General features: G+C 43.2%; 2 protein-coding genes across 5 annotated transcripts in view; both read left to right on the top strand.

Annotated features, from left to right (window-relative positions):
- Nucleotides 1-891: 891 nt before the first annotated feature.
- Nucleotides 892-1,902, top strand: LOC308315967 (eukaryotic translation initiation factor 3 subunit I-like; the record flags this gene model as incomplete). The annotated part of the gene is made up of 1 exon (XM_080764244.1): nt 892-1,902. One exon carries the CDS (start codon nt 892-894, stop codon nt 1,900-1,902), a length of 1,011 nt encoding a protein of 336 aa, XP_080620370.1.
- An 8,149-nt stretch (nt 1,903-10,051) lies between these two features.
- The window catches only part of LOC308315438 (solute carrier family 41 member 3-like), a 30,200-nt gene continuing 18,247 nt past the window's right edge, over nt 10,052-22,004 (top strand). The window contains exons 1-3 of one of the 4 annotated variants that reach the window (XM_080763407.1): nt 10,060-10,170; nt 10,645-10,747; nt 14,310-14,677. In XM_080763407.1, the coding sequence (XP_080619533.1) occupies nt 14,354-14,677 (324 nt within the window). In that variant the 5' untranslated portion in view covers nt 10,060-10,170; nt 10,645-10,747; nt 14,310-14,353. Of the gene's footprint in view, nt 10,171-10,644; nt 10,748-11,321; nt 11,473-14,309; nt 14,678-22,004 lie in introns of those variants that run through there. The other 3 variants (XM_080763405.1, XM_080763406.1, XM_080763408.1) reach the window with 3 other exon arrangements.

Genomic DNA, 22,004 nt, shown 5'->3' on the forward strand with positions numbered 1-22,004 from the left:
TCCATTTAGTTTTAGTCACATTTTAGTCACCTGAAATGTTAGTCTAGTTTTAGTCGACTAAATCTAGTTGGATGGATGGATGGATGAATGGTTCAGTTATCAAATCATGTGCTATATTGAAATTGGGCGGGCGGGCGGATGGTCCACGTCGTCACGCTCATGCAGCTGAAGGTCTATAATCCAATGGACCAGTACATGTGTTTGGAAATGGGCTGTGAACTTCAATAATGATAGACACCTCCCTCTCATTGTTCTGCCTACTGGGACCTTGCCAGATACACCTCACTCACTGTCGTGTGTGGTTGACTACTAACATGAAGATACATACCTACGGACACTGACCAGGGAGAGACCACAGACGTAAGGACAAAGACTACAACAAACATCACAGTGACAAATAAAAGACCATGAGCTCCATTAGTTGCCATGAGATGCAGGACGAGTATAGAATGCATCACTGGACTCCATGGATCAGCACACGCGATGGGAACATTGGCAACCAATCACAATGTGAGGTCGGAATTGTCACAGACGACATAGAGGCTTTTTCCCCACAGCTGTGGCGCTTGGTCAGTCGAATCTGACTTTCTTGACTACCTATCTGACCGCCAAATGATAAAGGAGCCTCAGAGATATGTGTAATAATATAGTACAGGAATATCTTCATGGCGTGTGATTGTGCATGTCTTTGTCCCTTTATCCCAAACTCTCTGAAGTTGATTGGTTGATGTCACTATGACATCATAACATCATACTGATGTCTTTGGCCATAATATATGGAGCTTGTATGACTTCCAAGCAAGCTATCAGCATAAATCAGAACGCAAGCTTCCTGTCTTTAACACAGGATAAAGTTCTAGTATTCAGTTGTAGCGCACGCAGGTCACAACAATGAAACCTATTGCTCTAAAGGGCCATGAGAGGGCCATCACTCAAATCAAATACAACAGAGAAGGAGATCTGCTCTTCTCTGTTGCAAAAGATTCAGTAGTCAATGTGTGGTACTCTGCCAACGGAGAGCGACTCGGCACATACAATGGACACACTGGTGCCGTGTGGTGTGTTGACTGTAGCTGGAACACTACGTATGTGATGACGGGGTCGGCTGACAACAGCTGTCGATGGTGGGACTGCGAGACCGGCAAACAGCTGGCCTCGTTCGAAACCAGCACGGTGGTCAGGACGTGCGGTTTCGATTTCAGTGGAAACGTCATCATGTTCTCCACGGACAGACAGATGGGCTACGAGTCTTACCTCAACTTCTTCGACCTCAGAGACCATAAGCAGGTCAAGGACAACAAACCCTACCTGTCGATACCTTGCACTGGCGATCTTGGACTCACAGAGTCCAAGATCACCAGTGCTGTGTGGGGACCACCTCTGTCCAGTGATGAGTTTGTCATCACTGGACACGAGAACGGAGAGATCAACCAGTTCAGTGCCAAATCTGGACAGCTCCTGAAATCAGCAAAGGAAACGGAACACACCAAACAGATCAACGACCTGCAGTCATCTGTGGACCTCACCATGGTCATCAGTGCATCCAAGGACAACACCGCCAAGCTGTTTGACTCCACATCTCTCGAGCACATCAGGACTTTCAAGACAGACAGGCCTGTCAACTCTGCAGCAATCTCCCCCACAATGGATCATGTGGTGATGGGTGGTGGTCAAGACGCCAGCGAGGTGACCACAACCTCCTCAAGAATTGGCAAGTTTGAGGCTAGGTTCTTCCATGCGGCAAGTGAGGAGGAATTCGGTAGGGTCAAAGGTCATTTTGGTCCAATCAACTGTGTAGCATTCCACCCTGAAGGCAAGAGTTACAGCAGTGGAGGAGAAGACGGTTATATAAGGAGTCACTACTTTGACCCACAGTACTTTGCCTTGCAGCTGGACGCATAACATAGAAATCTCTCCAGTGCATATCACTGAGGAGTGAGGACTCGAGGGACTGATGTGGCGAGTGGGACGTTGAAGATCAGCGGATCCCTGACTCTCTCAAGCCCGATTGGTCAGACAAATCAGACATTATAAATATATCATAATACTGTCTGGGCCATGGCTCAGTGGTCCAGATACCTTGGCTGGTAGTCCAGACTGGCAGTGTGCCACGGGTTCAACTCCCGATCCCGACGGCCTTTACTGCATGTATTCCCCCCATCTCTCTCCTCATTTCCTGTCAGCCTATACTGTCTGTCCCTCCATAAAAAATATAAAAATTAAAGGTGAAAGCCACAAACATTTAAAAAAAATACAGTACTCTGATAATGGGTACTGCACTAAAGTACTCTGACAGGTACAGTACTGCACGGCTTTGCTGATTGGTGTGTCTCCTTTTGGCCATATATGGTTGGTGCTGATGTCCAACTGCTGACAACACATGATGCGTAAAAGAAAGCTCAGCTTAAAACCGGATTTCATATAGTGCAACAGCATAATCGAGCTCTGACTGCATCTGTGGAATCAAGAATAAACACACAGCTCCTAAACAATACTGAAAGGGGAATCACTAGAGAACGGAGGACAGCTAGACCACTTTTAGACAACCAATATTTTACTGGTAGTCTAAGTCATTCCTGGATCATAAGGGTGGACATTTTTGGCTATGTTCTCACCTCTGACTATACCTACTCACTACAACATGGTAATATTAAAGAATTATGTCAACCAGCAATGGTTCAACTTTGAGAGCAACCCTGGACCCATGGCGAAGAAATACAACGTGGCAAAGCAGATAGCTGTAGGTGGAAGCAGTGGATGGTGTGCAGGTTTTCTTTTTCGGAAGGTTGGCAAAGTTGTGGTTTCAGCTGTGGGAGGAGGCATTCTGCTGTTACAGATAGCCAACCATAGCGGTTATGTCCAAATAAACTGGAATAAAATGGAGAAGGATGTCAATAAAGCATGCCCTGAGCTAGACTCCTTTGCTGACCAGTCCATTGCGCTTGTGAAGGAAAATCCAACAGTCACCAGTGCGTTCATAGGAGGCTTCCTGCTTAGCCTGGCATCATAGAAGATCTGAAATGATGTCTGTATGTTCTAAAATCAGTGCATTATGGCTGTTGGTTGCAAGTATGCCATAGACTATTGACATCATAGCTTTGACCATACAATTAGAACCCATGCTGTAAGTGATGTGACGTCCATAGCCTTGGCTGCCACATGATGTCATTTCTGAAAGTCAGACGACGTTGGAGAGGCTACTGCCACTCAAAATAATTCACCCACCCTTGGCTGAGATGTGTGTTTCAGAACCACACAGTGGCCTTTTTACAAATCCTTCCAGAATGAGATTTTATTGCCAAACGAGCAAGACATGACTCTTTGACTGGTCTAAGAATAAATGAAAAAAACACCAACTTTCAAAAAGGCATACGTATGCCTACAGACTAACTGTACTCATACATGGCTTTACCTACAGCCAAGACTCTCTTTTAGAGCAGTGGTTCTCAACGTGTGGTTTTGGACCCCCAGGAAGCGGTCCCCGTATGATTTTGGAGGGGTCCCGAGATGAGAGTGAAGTGACAATTTAAGTAACCTTTTTAATATCTAAGAAAAGAGAAACAAAAAGACCATTACTACATCAAAAGTAATCAACAAACTGGCCTGGGCCATAGCTCAGTGGTCCAGGCACCTTGGCTGGTAATCCAGTCTGGCAGTGTGCCCTCCATAAAATATATAAAATAAAGGCGAAAACCACAAAAAAACATTTAAAAAAAGAAGTAATCAACAAACTATACAAAAACAATGGCCAAAGTATCAAATAGAAGGTATGCGAAGCGGGAACACCTACTGAGTGGCAAAAAACTACTTTCTGGCCTTGACAGCCCATACAGTACATCCAAACAGAAAAGTCCTATTTGATTGCATTAAACGACTTTATACAACGTTAAACTCACTTTTCCTCTCGATATGCCACTCACTTTATGCATGTGCATACCCTCTGGTGAACATTTTGAAAGTAGCCGATTTACAGGCAAGCTGTTGTGAGCTGGTAGTGCTGCTATGTTCACAATATAAAGTTTAATGTTCTTGTAGAGCAATGATTCTCAACCTTTTTAATTAAAAAAATGTCACCCTTTTTGAGGGGCGCTACTGCGCTAGACCCTCCAACGTCTGGCTTTTGGGATTACGTCATGGCAGCCAAGTCTATATGGCTTTTTTAGAGCACTTTAAACAGAGTACACACCAAGTCTATGGACTTAATGTTTAGAGCACTTTAAACAAACAGAGTGACAGCTAATCTTTGGGACCCGTAAAACACGTATGTGTACAAATGAAATCAAATGGACTCGGATAAGGGTTAATTTGGTTCCAACTAACAGATAAAATAAACATCTGGAGCATTACAAAGAGAGTTGCGAGCCCCTGCTTTTGTCCATAAAAGGGACACAGACATAATAACTGGGTGGGGCATTCATTTCCAACTTCCCAACGGGCACCGCTCTAGTTTTATATAAAATAATGACCTGCCTAACTGTGTTTACATTAAACTTGATGACTCAGATATCATAATAAAATAACTATGGTAGCCGTAGGAGGACGTTTCCAGTCAGATTGCTTGCTCTCTCTGTCAAGGGAAAAGCTCAAAAGCTGCCATATAATCTGTATCTTTCTTTTTTTTTATGGGCACCCTCAATGCCTTCTCAGTATCGTTTCATTGTCATCAGTGCAAGAAATGAAACTTCCCTCCTTATCTGCATGAATGAACAGCAGGTTCATTCATATCCTCTGCAGCCCGAGCCTTTCACCTACCCTCCCACATCAAAGAGAGGAAGTGCATATCATCACTGTCAGGCAGAAACCTGTGTCTCTCCATATGTAATCTTTCCCCCCCCCATAAATTAATGTCCTATTTTGTAGCATAGCTAATAGCTATAAGCCCATCATGGCATGTTGTGCCACAATGTTGTGAGCTTGTAGATTCTATTCTCACTATGTTTGAGAATAGTTTTGCCTATACAATGGCGTGCCCAAAATTGAATAAATAAATAAAAATAAATCATGAATCGTAGACACTTTGGTAGTTTCTCTTTCCTGTAAATCATGTCAACACAGCTCATGAGGATTAGTGAATGAGGCTAATGAGATAATACAATAGCAGTGATCTGAACCAGGATTTACAGTTGAGTTTTAGAACCAAAAAGGCTCAATAGAACGTCTACACTTTCAATTGCTTATATTATATTTTATCTGTACAGTGCCCCCCAGAACTCAAAGATGCATTATGGGATAGAACAATTCAGTAAAGTTTTGCATTACATTTTCAAGATTTGACAAAAAATAGCAGATCTACAAGCTTGTGCCACAAATATCTGCTTTTGAATAGCTAGAAAATACGGTTAAAGTGGTTAAATTTGACACTATATTGACACATTTTGATGGGCACCCCCTGGAACCCCTGGGGATCCCCGGACACCTTTTTGAGAACCAAAGCAGTTAACCAGAAAGAAAATGTGTCTCCTCTCCTCTCCTCGCCTCTCCTCTCTCGCGTACTTTATTCGACTCCCTGTGACTCCCTGTGTCTATAAATTAAGTTATTCCAGAAGTTTGATGTCCAGGTTCATCACAAAGAATCATGATGATCAAGGAACAGTGCAGTTCTGTGACTTATTTTTAACAGCTTATTGAACAACAATGGAGCTCCATGACTTCTGAGCTACATTCATGAGGTGTTGGAGACCGTGTAAGTAGGACGTAGGAGAAATGCAATTTGACTGTTTTGGTGTTTGATTTAGGATATATATATATATATATATATATATATATATATATATATATATATATATATATATATCACACACACACACACACACACACACACACACACACACACACACACACACACACACAGTATATAACATGTTACATCACAGTTTAGTAGTCTACTAAATAGATAACAACTTAAAGGAGCATAACAAAGCCTTCTGTTGAAACGGGAGGAAATATGTATCTTACATTTTACTTACATTTGTTTGATACTGATTTGTACAAAATATGTTCCATTATTTTCACCTACAATAGTATATCCGGCAGTTACTGCAGAATGCTTTCCAGCTTTTAAAAGAGCAGGCCAAGCATGGGACATTAGATCGTAGTCTCTCTGCTCTCCCTTGCTTTCATGAATATTAATCTCATGGTCACTGGCAGTCAACTTTGCATTCTGCATTTTGCTGCAGGCCTGGCTGGCAGTACGGCAGCACCTTGTGACCAAACCAGTTCAATAGACATTACAACACCTAAACAGCAGTCAATAGAACCAGGGAACCACAGTATAATGTATTCATAACTTTCAGAATTACAGGTCATAGCCTAAATATTAGTTCAAGTTTTTATGTAAATACAATAATAATACAATGAATTAATACATAGGGGGTTCAGAGCTATTGTTCTGTTGTAAGCTGGCTGCCCTTATGGCAACCCCCCCCCCCCTGTGCTTATGACAAGCCCCCCCCCCCCCCCCCCTCCCAACATTATGCTTGCCTTGGAGGCAAACTAATTACCAATAGGTAGATGTGAATCAGGGAAATCAACCTTATACAAAAGAGGTGTAAGTGCAACATCTAGTGGACGAATGGTGTCAGGAATATTTGTAGCTGCAGTGTGAGTTTGTTGGAGTTTGCACCAAGGAGCTGTACCATTTACTATAACAACAACCATCATCATCATCATCATCATCAAGTTATTCTGCAGGTCAGGCCTGAACCACAAACCGTCCTCTCACCAACATCATTATTATAGTTTTTGAGGAGCACTAGCCCCCCTATGCCCAACTTTCCGGATTTGTGAGGACAGAAACATTGGCTTGTGATTGGCCGATCACCCCATAGCGATGATTTGATTTGCTGAGCGAAGTAGCCTACACGATAAAAGTGAGGCTGAAAAGTGAAGACGCCAAAAGTGATTGGCCGAATTACACTTGTGATGATTTGATCGGCTGAGCACGGAATGTGAATGATGTATGATGATGAAAACATCACACGAGTGTGACTTTTTTTTTTTTTTTTTTTTTTAGATATTTTGGGTCTTTTTGCCTTTATTGATTGATCACAGTAGTCTGATAGGAAACAGGGAGAGAGAGAAGGGGTGACCTCATGTGTGAACCGGTCTGGAGCGGATGGTAAAATACGTCATGTTGTAGTCAATGATTTGTAGTCATCTGGCAGGAAACCACAAGGTGGAATCAGAAGTACCCAAAATAAGTCTCCATAATCATAATTTTTAGGGCCTACCCAATAAAATAGAATTTCCCTGTGGGTCAACAAAGGTATACAGACGCTAAATCATCTCTGGAATGTACACTCACATTTGTATTTAAAAAATCAATGATTGTATTGGGTTGCCCTAAAAGTATGATCGCGGGAAGTATTTTGGGTACTTCTGATTCCACCTTGTGGTTTCCTGCCAGATGACTACAAATCATTGACTACAACATTACAAAAGTTACCATCCGCTCCGACCGGATCATAAACCCAAATGCAATGCTGCCCAGGCTAGAGAAGGGGAGTGACACACATCAAAGGTCATCGGGATCGGGAGTCGAACCCGCAACGCTGTCAGGCAAGGGCAGTGGTGGAAGAAGTGCTCAGAAGTAAAAGTCGGGCAAACATCATTTCAATTGAGTAAAAGCACAAAAAAAATCAAAATAGGACGAGGCCTACTGTATTGCCTAGTTTGCCTACTGACTTACACTACCAAATGTAAAAGCATCACAGATTCACATTGGATTGCAATTAGTAATGCATTAATGTGTTCCTTACTTTAATGTTGATGCTGAAAAAGATGGGGCTGTATGATTACTTCATGTGCTGCTGGGTAGCTTAACTTAACTTAACACTAAATAATATGTTTTTGTAATATCTGCAAAGTAACACTGACTAGTAACAACTAAAGCTATCAAATAACTGCAGTGGAAGATTTGCCTCTGAGATGTATAGTGACATTTATACATAAAATAAATCATAAAAAAGTATCCTACTTGGCTATGTTCCACCACTGGTAAGGAGGTAACTACCGACCGGTTCACACAGTGATTTTGGAACACAGACCAGGCATTCCTCCGAGGTGGAAAGCTTAAGGTGACACGAGGTTACCCCTTCTCTCTCTCCCCGTTTCCTATCAGACTACTGTGATCTATCAATAAAGGCAAAAAATAAAGAAATAAGTCACACTCGTGTGATGTTTTCACCATCATACATCACATTCCGTGCTCAGCTGATCACAGGGTAGTACCATGTGCCACAACATTGATATTGTGTGAAACCACAGCTTGGACCCCCATGCATGCACAACAGGCTCCAATGATCTATGTTTAGCACAGTAATACCCTCCTGTGCCAACTGCCAAGTCTGTAGCCAGCTCTTGGCAGCACGTCAGACTTCTAGTAACAACATCTCAGTCACATAGTCACTAAATATCCTACACTAAAGTGGGGTCTGGGGACCCCCAGGGGTCCTTCAGGGGGGTTTAGGAACACAATGGAAACAAGCGCCCTCTGTACCTCAGTACTTAATTAGTATGGGTGTCTTACTGTCTTGACATGAAAGCGTTTGAGAACCACTGTCCTACACAATGAAAACCTTGCAATCAATTTAACTCTGAGAGTGTAAGATGGACCTTTCGGTCCATATTACACTCTCTTGACACACTTAGGACTTGTGTGTGTGGGGTAGCATGTGTACAGTACAGTGTGATTATGTCTTATTGCTAACAGATATTGGGATCCTGTGGAAATGTTCACACAGGCTGTAAAAATGTTAAGAACAATAACTATCTATGATAGTGATTGATAATTATTATAATAGATTATTATTGATAATAGCCTAGATCGGAAAAGGAACTGCAATTACAATGCACACACTTGAATGAGGACCGACTCTGTCTTGACTTGGTCTCAGACCAAGGGAATCGGGACTCTTCCCCCACCAAGTCCACTCAAGTCACGAGTTACTACAATACAATGAATGAATAAGAGCTGTCAGGTGTCTTGTATTGGAGTATAGCTGATGCGTCTGCCTGCTCTCGCAGTGTTTTCTGGTCTCAGTCTCAACTCGGACTGTACCTCTCACACTATGTCTTGACTTGGACTCCCCCCCCTCCCTCAGACTTGACTTAGACTCGTTTTAGGTGGACTCGACTATAACACATGGTGAGACTCCTCCCTCTCAGGTGAAAAGAAACAGCTAGTGACTTCATGTGTATCGGAGGAGACACATGCTGCTCGTCTGCACACTCTCACATGACCAACTGTAGGTCTCAGCAATGACAGGGACGCCACGCAAGTAGGGGATAAACTGGGAATTGGCATAAAAACTAAATTGGAAGAAAAGGGGGAAAATGGAAAGAAGAAACACATAATGTCACATGTGACATACCGACGTGTAAAATGTGCCTACAGTAGTACTAATGTTGTTCCCCCAAATGTTAAATTCAGCACTGGATGGCATACAATAGGATAGCAGCATGAATGATTACTCTCTGATTTGATGACAGTCATCAAAGGTTAATTAGAGAACGCTATATTATATTATCTGTATATTCCAAGTTGAAAGTGTGACTTTAAGTAGGCATAAGTGTTAATGGAACTCTTGAGAGTAACCAAATGAACCTGCAGGGCCTATTTTAAAGTGCAGGACTGCAAGTGAACGAGCTGCAACTGACAGAGTGAGATGAGGTCAGACAGACGGAGGGATATCCTTATCTGCCAATGGCTTGAAATTTAAGACCACACACACACGCGCACAAACACACACACACACACACACACACACACACACACACACACACACACACACACACACACATACACACACACACACACACAAACGCACAGCACACATACACGCACAGCACAAAGATTCACAACATAGCTCAGTGAGCACGGCATGGGCACACATGGAACATACACACGTACTGTAGCTTTTGAATGTACATTGATAGAAGCACACACACACACACACACACACACACACACACACACACACACACACACACACACACACACACACACACACACACACACACACACACACACACACACACACACACACACACACACACACACACACACACACGCACGCACGCACGAGTGGGGCGCTCACAGTGACTGTCAGTTGTTCTGGGTGACTGGTGTTCACCTCAGTGGATCTGCTTTACAATCTCTTGATAGGAAAGGTAAGGACTTTGACTAACCTTTGCTATAGAGAGCAATGTCCGTCACACAGTATGAATGCTCAGTGTTAATCTATTGTGACTCTTACAGTGTACAAGCTGCAGGGTTCATTTGGTTAGGCTATATTTGTAACAATACCATGGATCGTGACCTCTGGCTGTGGGTCGAGTTTCCATGGAATATGACCGGACACTCGGACAGTTATAGCTTATTGTTGTCATTACAGTTGTTGATTTTATTATTGTTGCTGCTGTCTGTTTGTGTGCCCCCCTCTCTGTATCTCTCTCTATATTTCTGTATCTCTTGCTCTGTCCATTAGGCCTCTCTCTCTCTCTCTCTCTCTCTCTCTCTGTCTGTCTCCGTCTCTCTCTCTTGGTCTGTATCTCTGATCTCTGTATCTCTCTAGATTGAATTGTAAACACTTAAAACTTCTTCACTAATGATCATGATAAAATAGCACACATTTTTTTCAACAGAAACCTGTCCACCAGTGACATCATCGATGGGGAATCCCAGCTAATAGAAACTGCAGGCTTTCTATTCCTGAATGGAAGCCATCGTTCTCACGATAATAAAAATGTAAATATATTTTTAAATCTCGCTGCCTAATGATATGTCACTGGTGGATGGGCTTTTCACAGACCTCCTATGAGACAGGAGAAAATTGTGCTATTTTATCATGAACATTACATTAGTGAGGACCAATTACTGTATATGAAGATAGGTTGAAAAGTGTTTTTTATTTTTACTATATTATTGTAATTGCATTGCAAATTGCATCATGTCTTGTATTGTGCGTCAATACAATTAACAATTTATTTATTCAAAAGATAAACCTTTATTGACTCCTGTAACTGAGAAATATTTTATACCCTATGTGTGTGTGCGAGGGACCACAAACACACACAGGCATGCACACTGCAATTAGGCCTACTCCTATTCTTTGTCATGTCATTTATTATTATTTATAATATATAATAATTATAATTTTGAATTATCAGCATGATATTGATATCCATCAGAATCAGATAAATATATTCACTTTCTTTAGAGGGCGGGACTGCCTATTAGACCCCTCCTCCCGTTGGTTTCAAACCAATCACAGTGCGAGTAGTGGTGTAATTATTGGTTACCACTGCTACTGCTAGTACTATTATGGTCTGTCCATGCATGCCATGGCAGCCTCCTGTAGCACGTCTGACGTGGATATCTCCGATATGTTGGATCATTATTGTTGTGAATGACCATGTGTTTATTGACGGGGCGGTCAGGCGACCATCAGCAGATTATCAACAGCACTGTATGTATGTGTATGAATGTTTACCGTTGGTGCTGGCTGTTGTTTGTTTTGCAACATTGTAACATTATAACGTTGTAACAATTCACGCATATTGGCAACGTGGGACGACGTAGAAGAAAGACGCACCCCTTGATGTGTACCGGTAAATGTTTGGCTGCGGAATCCCATTGATTAGTCTCTAAAAAAAAAAGAGTATTCAATCATTAAAAAAAATAAAAAGACAATGTGCATTCAAGCTTACAATTAAGCTCCATATGGAACCACTCCCTCCGTTTCATATGGGGCTATAGCTCACAATATTGTGTCTCATCGAGAGTCGTAGATATTATTGTTGTAGACGTTGTGTAGATTGTCTATTTTCGCGCATAGGACCGCTGGCTGCCGGCTGCACTATACGCAAATTAGTTTTACAAACGTACAGCTCATGAATTTGTCATTCACAAATCACACCGTTCGGCTATGGTTCAGCTTGCCCCAAAGGGGGCGGGGATCAGAGAGAGGGGGGTTTGATTTATTGATTGATTTATTAACAGTTTGCAGAATTACACTACATTTCAAGTACAACTCAATACAAAAACTATTAACAGTGAGTGGACGACACCATAAAGCATTACACTTGTTTACAATAGGGCCCCCATTTTCAATTCATCAAAACATTTAGAGACAAACTATATAGTCAAAAGGAAATCATCATAGGAGGTAAAAAGGGAAAATAAAGATATACAGTGAGGGGGAACAGGGGTGGGTGGGGGATTCAGATTTTACGGGGGCCAGTTTCGAATTGCAGCCGTCCGTAGGTGCCCTTTGAGAGCAGTTTTGAAGGAGTCAAGGGATTCGCATGTCTTAATGACTGTTGGTAGGGCATTCCACATTTTGATGGCATGGGAGCGAAATTAATTTAGTCCCTTGTTTGTGCCGAATCTGGGTTGCACATGGTTTGTTGAACTCCCTCTGGTGTTGTGGGTGTGGACTTCGTTGACATTAAGGAAGTATTTAGACAGGTAGGCCTACATGGGTATCTTGGTGGTGTAGCGAATCTTGTGGACCAGACCCATTGCAAGGTGCTGTACTCTGTCGTCAACCCTAAGCCATTCCAGCCTGTCAAAGTGGGCAGGGGTGAGGTGGTTTTGGGGAGTGAGGCCAAGTAGTAGCCTGACCAGTTTGTTTTGGGAAGTCTGGAGCGTTGTTTAAAGGGCCTTAGAGGTGCTGTGGTATACCAGGAGGTGCAAGCGTAGTCGAAGAAACCTTGTACGAGGGCTCCTGTTAGGGTCTTCAAGGTGTTTTTGTTGACCAGTGAGGAGATCCTGTATATGAATCTTGTTCTTTGGTTGACCTTTTTGATTACGTTGGTGGCCATTTTATCACCCACTCTAACCAAGAAGCCATTTGCCTTGCCGAGATTACTATTTGATCCAAATAGAATGGATTCATTTTTTCCCAGGTGTAAGGATAGTTTGTTATCAGCGAGCCAGGTGCAGATTCTACCAAGTTCAGAGCTGAGGGTCTTTTCAACCTGCAGTTTGTTCCTGTCCGAGACCAGCAGTGCTGAGTCATCTGCGAACCGGAAAAAATTGCAGTCACAATCTGATGTCATGTCGTTTACATATATTAGGAACAGTAAAGGTCCTAGTATGCTTCCTTGTGGAACGCCACAGCTCACTGGGGGGGGGGGGGGACAGTGTTCCGTTCACCTCCACCATGCCCAGTTGGGTTTGGAGATCACTGTCGAAGCGTTTGGCTAGCTTGGACTTGCATTTTAGAAGTTCAGAGCATTTTTTGTCTCTGGCTTTCATTGCAGTCAGTATGTCCGAATTCATCCATGGCTCCGAGCGGGTTTTGACCCTGACGAGACGTTGCTGGAAACTATTGGTGCCACTGCCGACTGCCACGCAGAGACCCCACTTTATTTAGCCCGATTTTGAGTACAGCTTTAGCACCACAGTCCACGCCGCTTCAAAATATACCGTTTTCATTCAAATAAAGTACCCCTTCGCAGTACCCCAGATAACTAATTCTAATACAATATAAAGTATTATGATGCATTGTATGATAATACACTATATGGATTAGGCTATAACTGATTTATAATACAATAAAATCACACCCGTGTGAAGTGAGGGGCGCTCTTATCATCGTCATCATCACTGACTTCTTACTGACTGTTGAGAGTTGAAAGCCACATATCAATGTTTGCAATGTTACGCAATGTTTGTGTTTACACTATGACGTAAAATAGTTTTAGACATGTGTAAATATTTTCCATTCAGATTTGTATATACAATTGTAAAAACATACAAATACATGTAGCTACAGTACAGACATGCACAATGTTTCTGCAAATCTAGAAATATTTGTTTTTTTATTTTATTTCCGAGTTATGGTTCATTTGGTTCAAATGTAAAATTTGCGATTTAAGCTTTTCATCTCTGAGACTCAAATGTAAATAGAAAGAATACAGTATAAAACTTAAAACTATGTCACAAAGTTTACAGAATTGATATCCAATGAATGATATCTCAGTGAAACAAGACAACAAAGCACCGGCTCCATGCCACACTGTTCCCATGTGGGTCCAGAAGACAATCCCATTTTCTTCCCTCTACATTTTTTAATGTTCAAGAACCTTTTATACCTGATGTTGAAATGTCTCATATTGTTGGTAAGATATTTTCCATATAGCAGAATTGGATGTATTCCCTATACCCCAGTCCTTTTATGTATTCCCTATACCCCAGTCCTTTTATGTATTCCCTATACCCCAGTCCTTTTATGTATTCCCTACCCCAGTCCTTTTATGTATTCCCTACCCCAGTCCTTTTACTTACTGTGTCTTTCTGTCAGACTGACCCACCACAGTCACCACCGCCCCTACGCCCACCAGCACCATGCCAGGTGACGACACACAACAAGCCCGTCAAAGGAAGAAACCCAAGAAATCTCGCCCCAAGGGGAAGGGCAAAGGCCAGGCCGGTGGCAGCCCTGATGCCCGCCTGGCAGACGCTTTAGACGGGCAGGATGAGCCCTTCTTGTCCCCCATTCTGCAGCCGGCTCCCAAGAAGCCGGCTGAAGACAAGAGGCCTACTAAGGTGACATTCGCCAAGGAGTTGGACGAGGAGTCGTCGCTTTGGATTTGTCTACAGGTGGTGTTCCCCTACCTGCTGGCAGGGATGGGCATGGTGATGGCGGGCATGGTGCTAGACTCTGTGCAGGTACAGTGTGTGTGTATGTGTATGTGTGTGTGTGTGTGTGTGTGTGTGTGTGTGTGTGTGTGTGTGTGTGTGTGTACGTCTGTGCACGCATAATTTAGCAATTGGTGGTGGTGTCTGTTTTATGACATTTATGACATCAATCTCTCTCTCTCTCTCTCTCTCTCTCTCTCTCTCTCTCTCTCTCTCTCATAACATACGCCTATCATCCTGTCACTCGAACTGTACAGTTTAGGCATTATCAGGCACTCATATCCAGACTCAGAGTAACTTATAAAGTGGAAGGTCAGAGTGTAGATGCCATGCACCATCGTTAATCAACGACATGGTAAATGGCCACATATAAGTGTGCAAAGAAATCAATTTGGTATCCAGGACACCATGTCTAAACGACATCTAAATACTTAATTTGTGGTCACGCAAATAACTGATTTTGTACACATGGATATGCATCCATGTGTACAAAAAAAGAAAAGAAAAAAAGGATCCAATTACAGTCCAAAAATCAAACAAGCTAGCCAAACCCTTCGCAGCTTGATTTATTGCCTATCCTTGTTATATGTGGCGGGAGCCCATTCAAACGTGTTACTGCTTTTTACCTCACATGTTCTCTTAAGATTCAGAGTAAAGAAAACACCCATAACCTGTTCAGTGGCATAGCCATGTCTAGTATTGGTGGGTTCACTGGGTTGTATCTGTAACAGCACATGTACAGGTTCATGCCCTTGATTGCCTTGTAGGTCATCACCATGGGTGTTGGCAGTAATCTGCAGAAGCTAGCGAAGGGAACGCCGAAGGGCGGAGATGTGAAATTCTAGGGAGGTTGAAGAGCAGGCGTGCTGCGACATTCTGGATTAGTTGTACGGGGTTGAGTGAGCAATGCATGCAGGCAGACCAGCAAGCAGGGTGTTGTTGACAGTCAAGCCTGGAGATGACTTGGATGGCTCACAGGGGCATTTTAGCATCTTTGAAGGTGGAGGGGGGGGCTCTATGCGCAATTTTCGGGTCGGGTCAGTGGGTCTGGCGGCCACCCGTCAGAACACAATACAGTAGAGTAGGCATATACAGTAGGCATTTTAGCAACAGAAGTTGGCACATGTGGCCCATCACAACGCAATACAGTAAATGCAAACAACTCTTACTCCACAACCTGAACCACATCAGGGCTTTTTATTTGAGCCCAACAAATAAATCTGAAATTAGTTTCTGAGCCATGCTGTAAATAAACAACCTGTGATTATAGCTGTGATTGGCTGGATGGCCATTCAAATCAATCCATTTGCGATGGCCAATAGAGGGTATGCGTGTGACATCATCATCAAACCCGGAAGTTATGCAGGAATGCCTACTGAGTGGCAAAAAACTACTTTCTGGCCTTGACAGCCCATGCATCTTATTTGATTGCATTAAATGACTTTAAACAACATTAAATTCACTTTGCCACTCGATCTGCCATTCACTTTATGCATGCGCACACCCTCCATAGATAGGGGATAAGGGAAACCTAGTTGGCCAATCACAGCGTGGCTTTCCTAGAACTGCGCTGGGATCCATAATAACGTGTTAATAACGGACATCCAAGCGGAAAAACAAAAACAAAAAATCGGTCAAAGCAGTCAAAGTGGGGGGGATGACATCACTGATCTGTGAGAGGGGGGGGTGTCGCGTTTTGTGACGCCCATGGGCTCAGATAAGGAGCTGGGCAGACTTCATTGTGAGGAGGGTCTGATGCTCCGGGTGGTGTATTCTGTGTTGTACAGTCTGTATTCTGTATTGTACAGTCTGTATTCTGTATTGTACAGTCTGTATTCAGTATTGTACAGTCTGTGATGCTCCGGGTGGTGTATTCTGTGTTGTACAGTACTGTACTGTACTGTACAGTGTGCACACCACAGTATCAAGTGATCGTTGTAATGTATGCCTAGAAGCAGTGGTGGAAAGTAACTTTTACTCTACATACGTCTTTTTTAGGTATTTCCATTTGCCAGTACTCCACTACATCTCATATTGTACTTTTACTCTACTACAATCATTTGAAAGTTTTAGTTACTAGTTCCTTTGTAGATTTGGATTATTATAACAAAACATACATTAACCATGGCAATAACCAGTCCTGGCCTATACATATCGGTCATTTGAAAATAGCAGATCTACAAGCTCACAATGCATCGCGATGCAACGCATTGTGAGCTTGTAGACCTGCTATTTTCAAAAGATTTGTATACATTTGACAACTTGAAATGGGACATTCTGCTAGTGAGTACTTTCTATTTTTTGTACTTTAAGTACATTTTTATGCCAATACTTTTGTACTTTTAGAATACTTTTTGAATTCCGGACTTTCATTTGTAACGGAGTAGTTCTACATTGCAGTATTGACACTTTTACATAAGTAAAAAATGTATGTACTTTTTCGTTGCAATGTATGAGGACAGCTGACCCTCTTTCCATCTGCAGCTAATCAGTATTTAATCCATCCACTCTGAAACTGTATCTATTTGAGCTGTCTCGCTCGGCCAGGGGACAGACAAGGACACTGAGAGAAGATGGTAATACACCAATGTCAAACTCTTTGGCTCATAGCCATTGCCAATTACTTAGGGATACATTAAGCTGATGTTGATTTGTTGATTTCCAGGTATATCTCCAAGAGTTTCAATGACACGACTTTCAAGTCACACAGGAAATACTTTCTCTAAGTCAGTCCATTCCTTCTTTTGTCATGTCTTTTCTATTTTAAATAGACCCATGGCAGCTGTTCGATAGAAAGATATGCTCTTACTATAGCTGAGAGTACACATTCTTTTTCAGCTCTTTCAACTCAGTGAGGAAAAGTGTGATAATGAATTCATAACACAGTGAGCATCATTCTATGTGCCGGGGTATCTCAGTAACTCGCAACGTTCTCAGTTTGTTTCCGGGCACCATCAACCCAGTGTATGTATGAATAACACAGCTTGGTTAGCTAAGATGTGCCGCAAGTACTGGGAGGAGCTGATGGTGTAGCTCCACCTCAGCAATCCATAAAGGGAATAGATGCCCTCGTTGCTCGGCTGAGAAAAGGTACAGTAGTTGAATACATGTACCGTACTGGGTTACTTTACACCCCTGCCAGAGTGTAAACATAGCAGGTAGGAGGGAGGGAGCACAGATGGGGAGAGAGAGAGAGAGCTAAGGAGGAAGAGAGGTGAGCGAGGGAGGGACAGACAGAGAGAGAGAGAGACAGAGAGAGAGAGAGGGACAGAGAGAAGAGAGAGAGAGAGAGAAAGAGAGAGAGAGAGAGAGAGAGAGAGAGAGAGAGAGAGAGAGAAGAGAGCAGAAACTATAAGGAGAGATGGAGAGAGAGAGTGCATGGAAGCAAGAGAGAACAGAGATGAAGAGAAGAGAGCAGAGGGAATGGAGAGGGAAACATGGGCGGGGGGAGCAGGGATCAGGACACAGCAAAGAGACTGCAGGAGAAAGACAAGATGGAGAGTGAAAGAACACATAGAAGGGTAGATAACATGGAACAGGAGAGTAAGAGGTTGCCACATAACTGATAGAGAGAGAGGAAGAGGAGAGAGAGAGGGGGAGAGATTGGTCTTCCTCAGTGAGTTCGGATATGATGCGTAGCAGATAGCCCTCCCTGTTTTTATGCTACGTCACACAGCAAAGCAGGACTCCCCGGTGCTGCTGACACGAGCAGACACAACCCGCTCCTGGACGCCGGCTGCTACACTCTGCCAGTGGATCTCCCATGCGGCTGTCATGGGTCACAACGTTTTACCTTCCTCCGTCTCGTCAGACTGTTTGTCACCCGGCCAGCGCATAGTAGTGTGACCGAGACGGGCTGCAGACATCTGGGGAGGGCAACTTACAGGACACTGGACGTTTTGAGTGTCTTCACGTCTGCGAGTGAGTCAGACAGAGAGACACAGACATTCAGGGCCTGTTGGACCCTAGTGGACCTGTAACAGTAAGTGGACATCACAATCGACTGACTTCACAGGACTGGGGCAAGTGGAGTTAACAAATGAAGTCTGTTAATTGGATATTCAACAAACTTGAACTATTTGCTTGTCCGCAAAGCAGCCAGAAACCCCGAAGCCTCTCACGATCTTAATTAAAGAGACAGGTCATTTTAAGAACATCATTTATATGCTAATGATGATTGAGCTCCAAAATAAGCTGGTCCATCTGGACTTAATGAAAACAGGACATAATTCAATATGACGATGATATGAAATGTGCAAATGTATCTGCGTCAGTTTATCTTGTTCCATTTTGCCTGAGAGAGAAGCAATGTGCGTGGAGAGCTGCTGCTTGTCTGACGGCATCATTTAGTCAGGCAGCACATCAGACGTGCCGGGAAACATCGTGACCTGTGAATACGGGAGAGCCTTTTAATGATTTTGTGGCCGGCTCCTGCTGACAAATGGACACCTCAACGCCACTGACTCACTAGAAGATGTCATGCTTCCGTCGGTGTTCTACAGAGAATTCGTTCCAACTTTCAGTGGATGCAAAGACAATCGGAGTCCTGGAGACAGTATCTTATTTCTTTGACTTCATTCACTTCTAGCAGCACAACAGCTTAGAATGAATTAATTTTTCCTTACTTGGATTACATTTTCCTCTGACATCAACGGGGTAAGATAAGGACACACATATTCATTTTGTAAGACGTCTTATTAAAACATGTGTTGAATTAGAAAGCCTTAACCACAGGAAGGAAGAAGTGAATAACTGGATAATTTGCTGTTGTTTTTCAATTGATGCCTAAAGCATTTATCAATAAATATGATCAAACCGACACTTAAATCTATTGGCGCATCTATAAAATCACTCATTTGACCGTCCACTTCTCCCTCCCTCACTTTTTAGGGCAAAGGGGGCCAGTTAAGCTGATTTGATTTGATGCTAACAGAGACGGCAACGATATTTTGCTTTAACTGAACACACCACTTTTGCATTGGGACAGCCATGGGCTAACAGACTGGTTGAACTCCATCACTACTTAACCCAACATGGTGGTGACTCGTCTGGAAGTGGAGCTCTGCTACAAGGGCAGCAAGCTCCGCGGCGTGACATGGAAGCTGACGCGCTCGGAGCACGGCTTCCTGCCGGAGAGCTCGTGGCGGATCGCCGCCCAGGTCATGGTACCGTACCTGGTGGCGGGACTCGGAATGGTGTCTGCCGGCATCGTCATGGATCTTATACAAGTATGAACAGCTGAGAGAAACTGTTGATGTTTCAAAGGATATAGCATAAGATATAAGATAATACATAATATATTATAACAATGTAATTTTATATCGAAGTAAAGAGCTACTAACTCTATTGCCCCATGGGGGCAATTCATTATCGTGATATCTTATCCTTATCTACAGTATATTCTGTCCTGTGACTCCTGTCCTGTCGGATAGGGAGATGACTGCACATACATATGGATAACCAATTTCAGATGGCACACTGGATGCCTATTTGCAGATGGATGACTGTGCAGATGGGTGGCGAGGTCGTATGGTGTATAAGTGGAGGGTGAAGGTAGTGGTGGACAGCTGAGTGGATGGAACACAGACACACAGAGAGATACGTAATACTTAGTGTCAGGATTGTATCTGTTTGAGTTCAGCCTCTGCCAGGTCCTCCAAATCACATTTGGACATCTCAGAGAGAGGGGGAGGGGGGGCAGCCTCGGGACGAAATGTAACTGTTGATTGAATCAAGGGTGGGGATGTGAATGCTGATGTGGATGGGGGGGGGGGGGGGGGGCCTTAAGTACTATGGGTTTGAGGTATTTTGTTTTTACTTTACTAGTATTTCCAAATTTCAATACTTTTATACTTAGACTCCACTATACCTCAGAGGCAACTATATATTTGAAAACTTTTGTTACTAGTTACTAGTAGCCTGCTGCTAGTAGGTCATAGTTTTCTTTCATTTAATTCTAGTTATAGCTAGAGAGATAATGGGAGTAAATTGTATTACTTTTGTACATGCTGGCTACATAACGTCTTACGTTGCCCTAAGCAAACATTAAAGTCCATAGACTTGGCTGCCATATGACGTAATCTTCAAAAGCCACATATTGGAGGGGCTAGCGGCCCTCAAAAAGTCAAACACTGGCAGTTTGCACATTTGGTGCTGATTGGCCCAGCGGTTTGTGAGATTAGCTACGGACAAATGGACACGCAGACATGCGCAGACAGATCACATACAGTATATGGCTAGCCTCCTTCAGAACCACAGCGTAAGAACCTTAAGAAGGAATCCTTGGACTATGTTTCTGTGGGCCAAAGATTTTTGTATGGTGTCCGAGACTTACAGTAAGCAGACTCTTACAGAAAACGTGATGTGCACTGGATAAAACAATTCATAACCATAACCATGGTGTGGATATTCATGCCATGGTGCTTGGTCTGCCTATACTGTGTACAGTTAGTTACAGTACATGCAGAGAGAGATGGAGAGGGTTCGAGCCCACCAGGGAACAACAGCAGCCAGTGTAGAATTGGGCCACATCCCATGACAGCCGCTTGCAAGTGTGACACTTCTCAGCCGGATCCCAGCCATTCCAGAACCCGAGAACTGCGTGTAAAAATAAACTCCCCCTCCTAGAATCAACCACTGGATCAACCCCCCTCCCCCCCATATGTTCAGCCTGCCAGTTATCCCCCTTGCTCTTTTTTCCCGTCCACATAAGCTGGCATGGCAGTGATGGCACCGTGATGAGACGAAATAGTGAGGCAGACGGTGTGGCCACACAGAAAAGTCCTCAATGTTCATTTTACTCCAAGAGTGTGAAAGTGGACCCTCAGGCTTTTCCCGCGCAGACCGGCTGAACTTGTCTAGTAAATCTACTGTAGCATGTATAGTATGCACCTGTGTCTGCTGGCAATGGAGACGTGAAAAAAAGTAGGTTATTGGGTCAGGCTTAATTTATGCCAAGAATATAGGAGATCTACAAACTCACGATGAATCACAGACACGGTTCATAATATTTGTGAGATTAGCCATGTGAGAATGTTGCATGATTATAAATCAGGCAGTTGAGACAATGGCAAGCGTGTTCTTGTTCTGATCAGAAGATAACGTTAGATATAATGGTGGCAATGATGACAGTAGTGATGGTGATGTTTGTGATAAGGATGTCATAATAGAAACAGGGGTTTAGTCCATAGGCTATTAGATGGCAACTAAGCTGACACTTATGCAGGGTATATAACTAGAGGTTCGGGCCGCAACAGGTCCCTCACCTTTAGAGTTTGGCACCACACACACACACACACACACACACACACACACACACACACACACACACACACACGCACACGCACACGCACACGCA

This window comes from Protomyctophum bolini, assembly GCF_963924005.1.
Source record: "Protomyctophum bolini genome assembly, chromosome: 5".
In the NCBI taxonomy this organism is placed as follows: Eukaryota; Metazoa; Chordata; class Actinopteri; order Myctophiformes; family Myctophidae; genus Protomyctophum; species Protomyctophum bolini.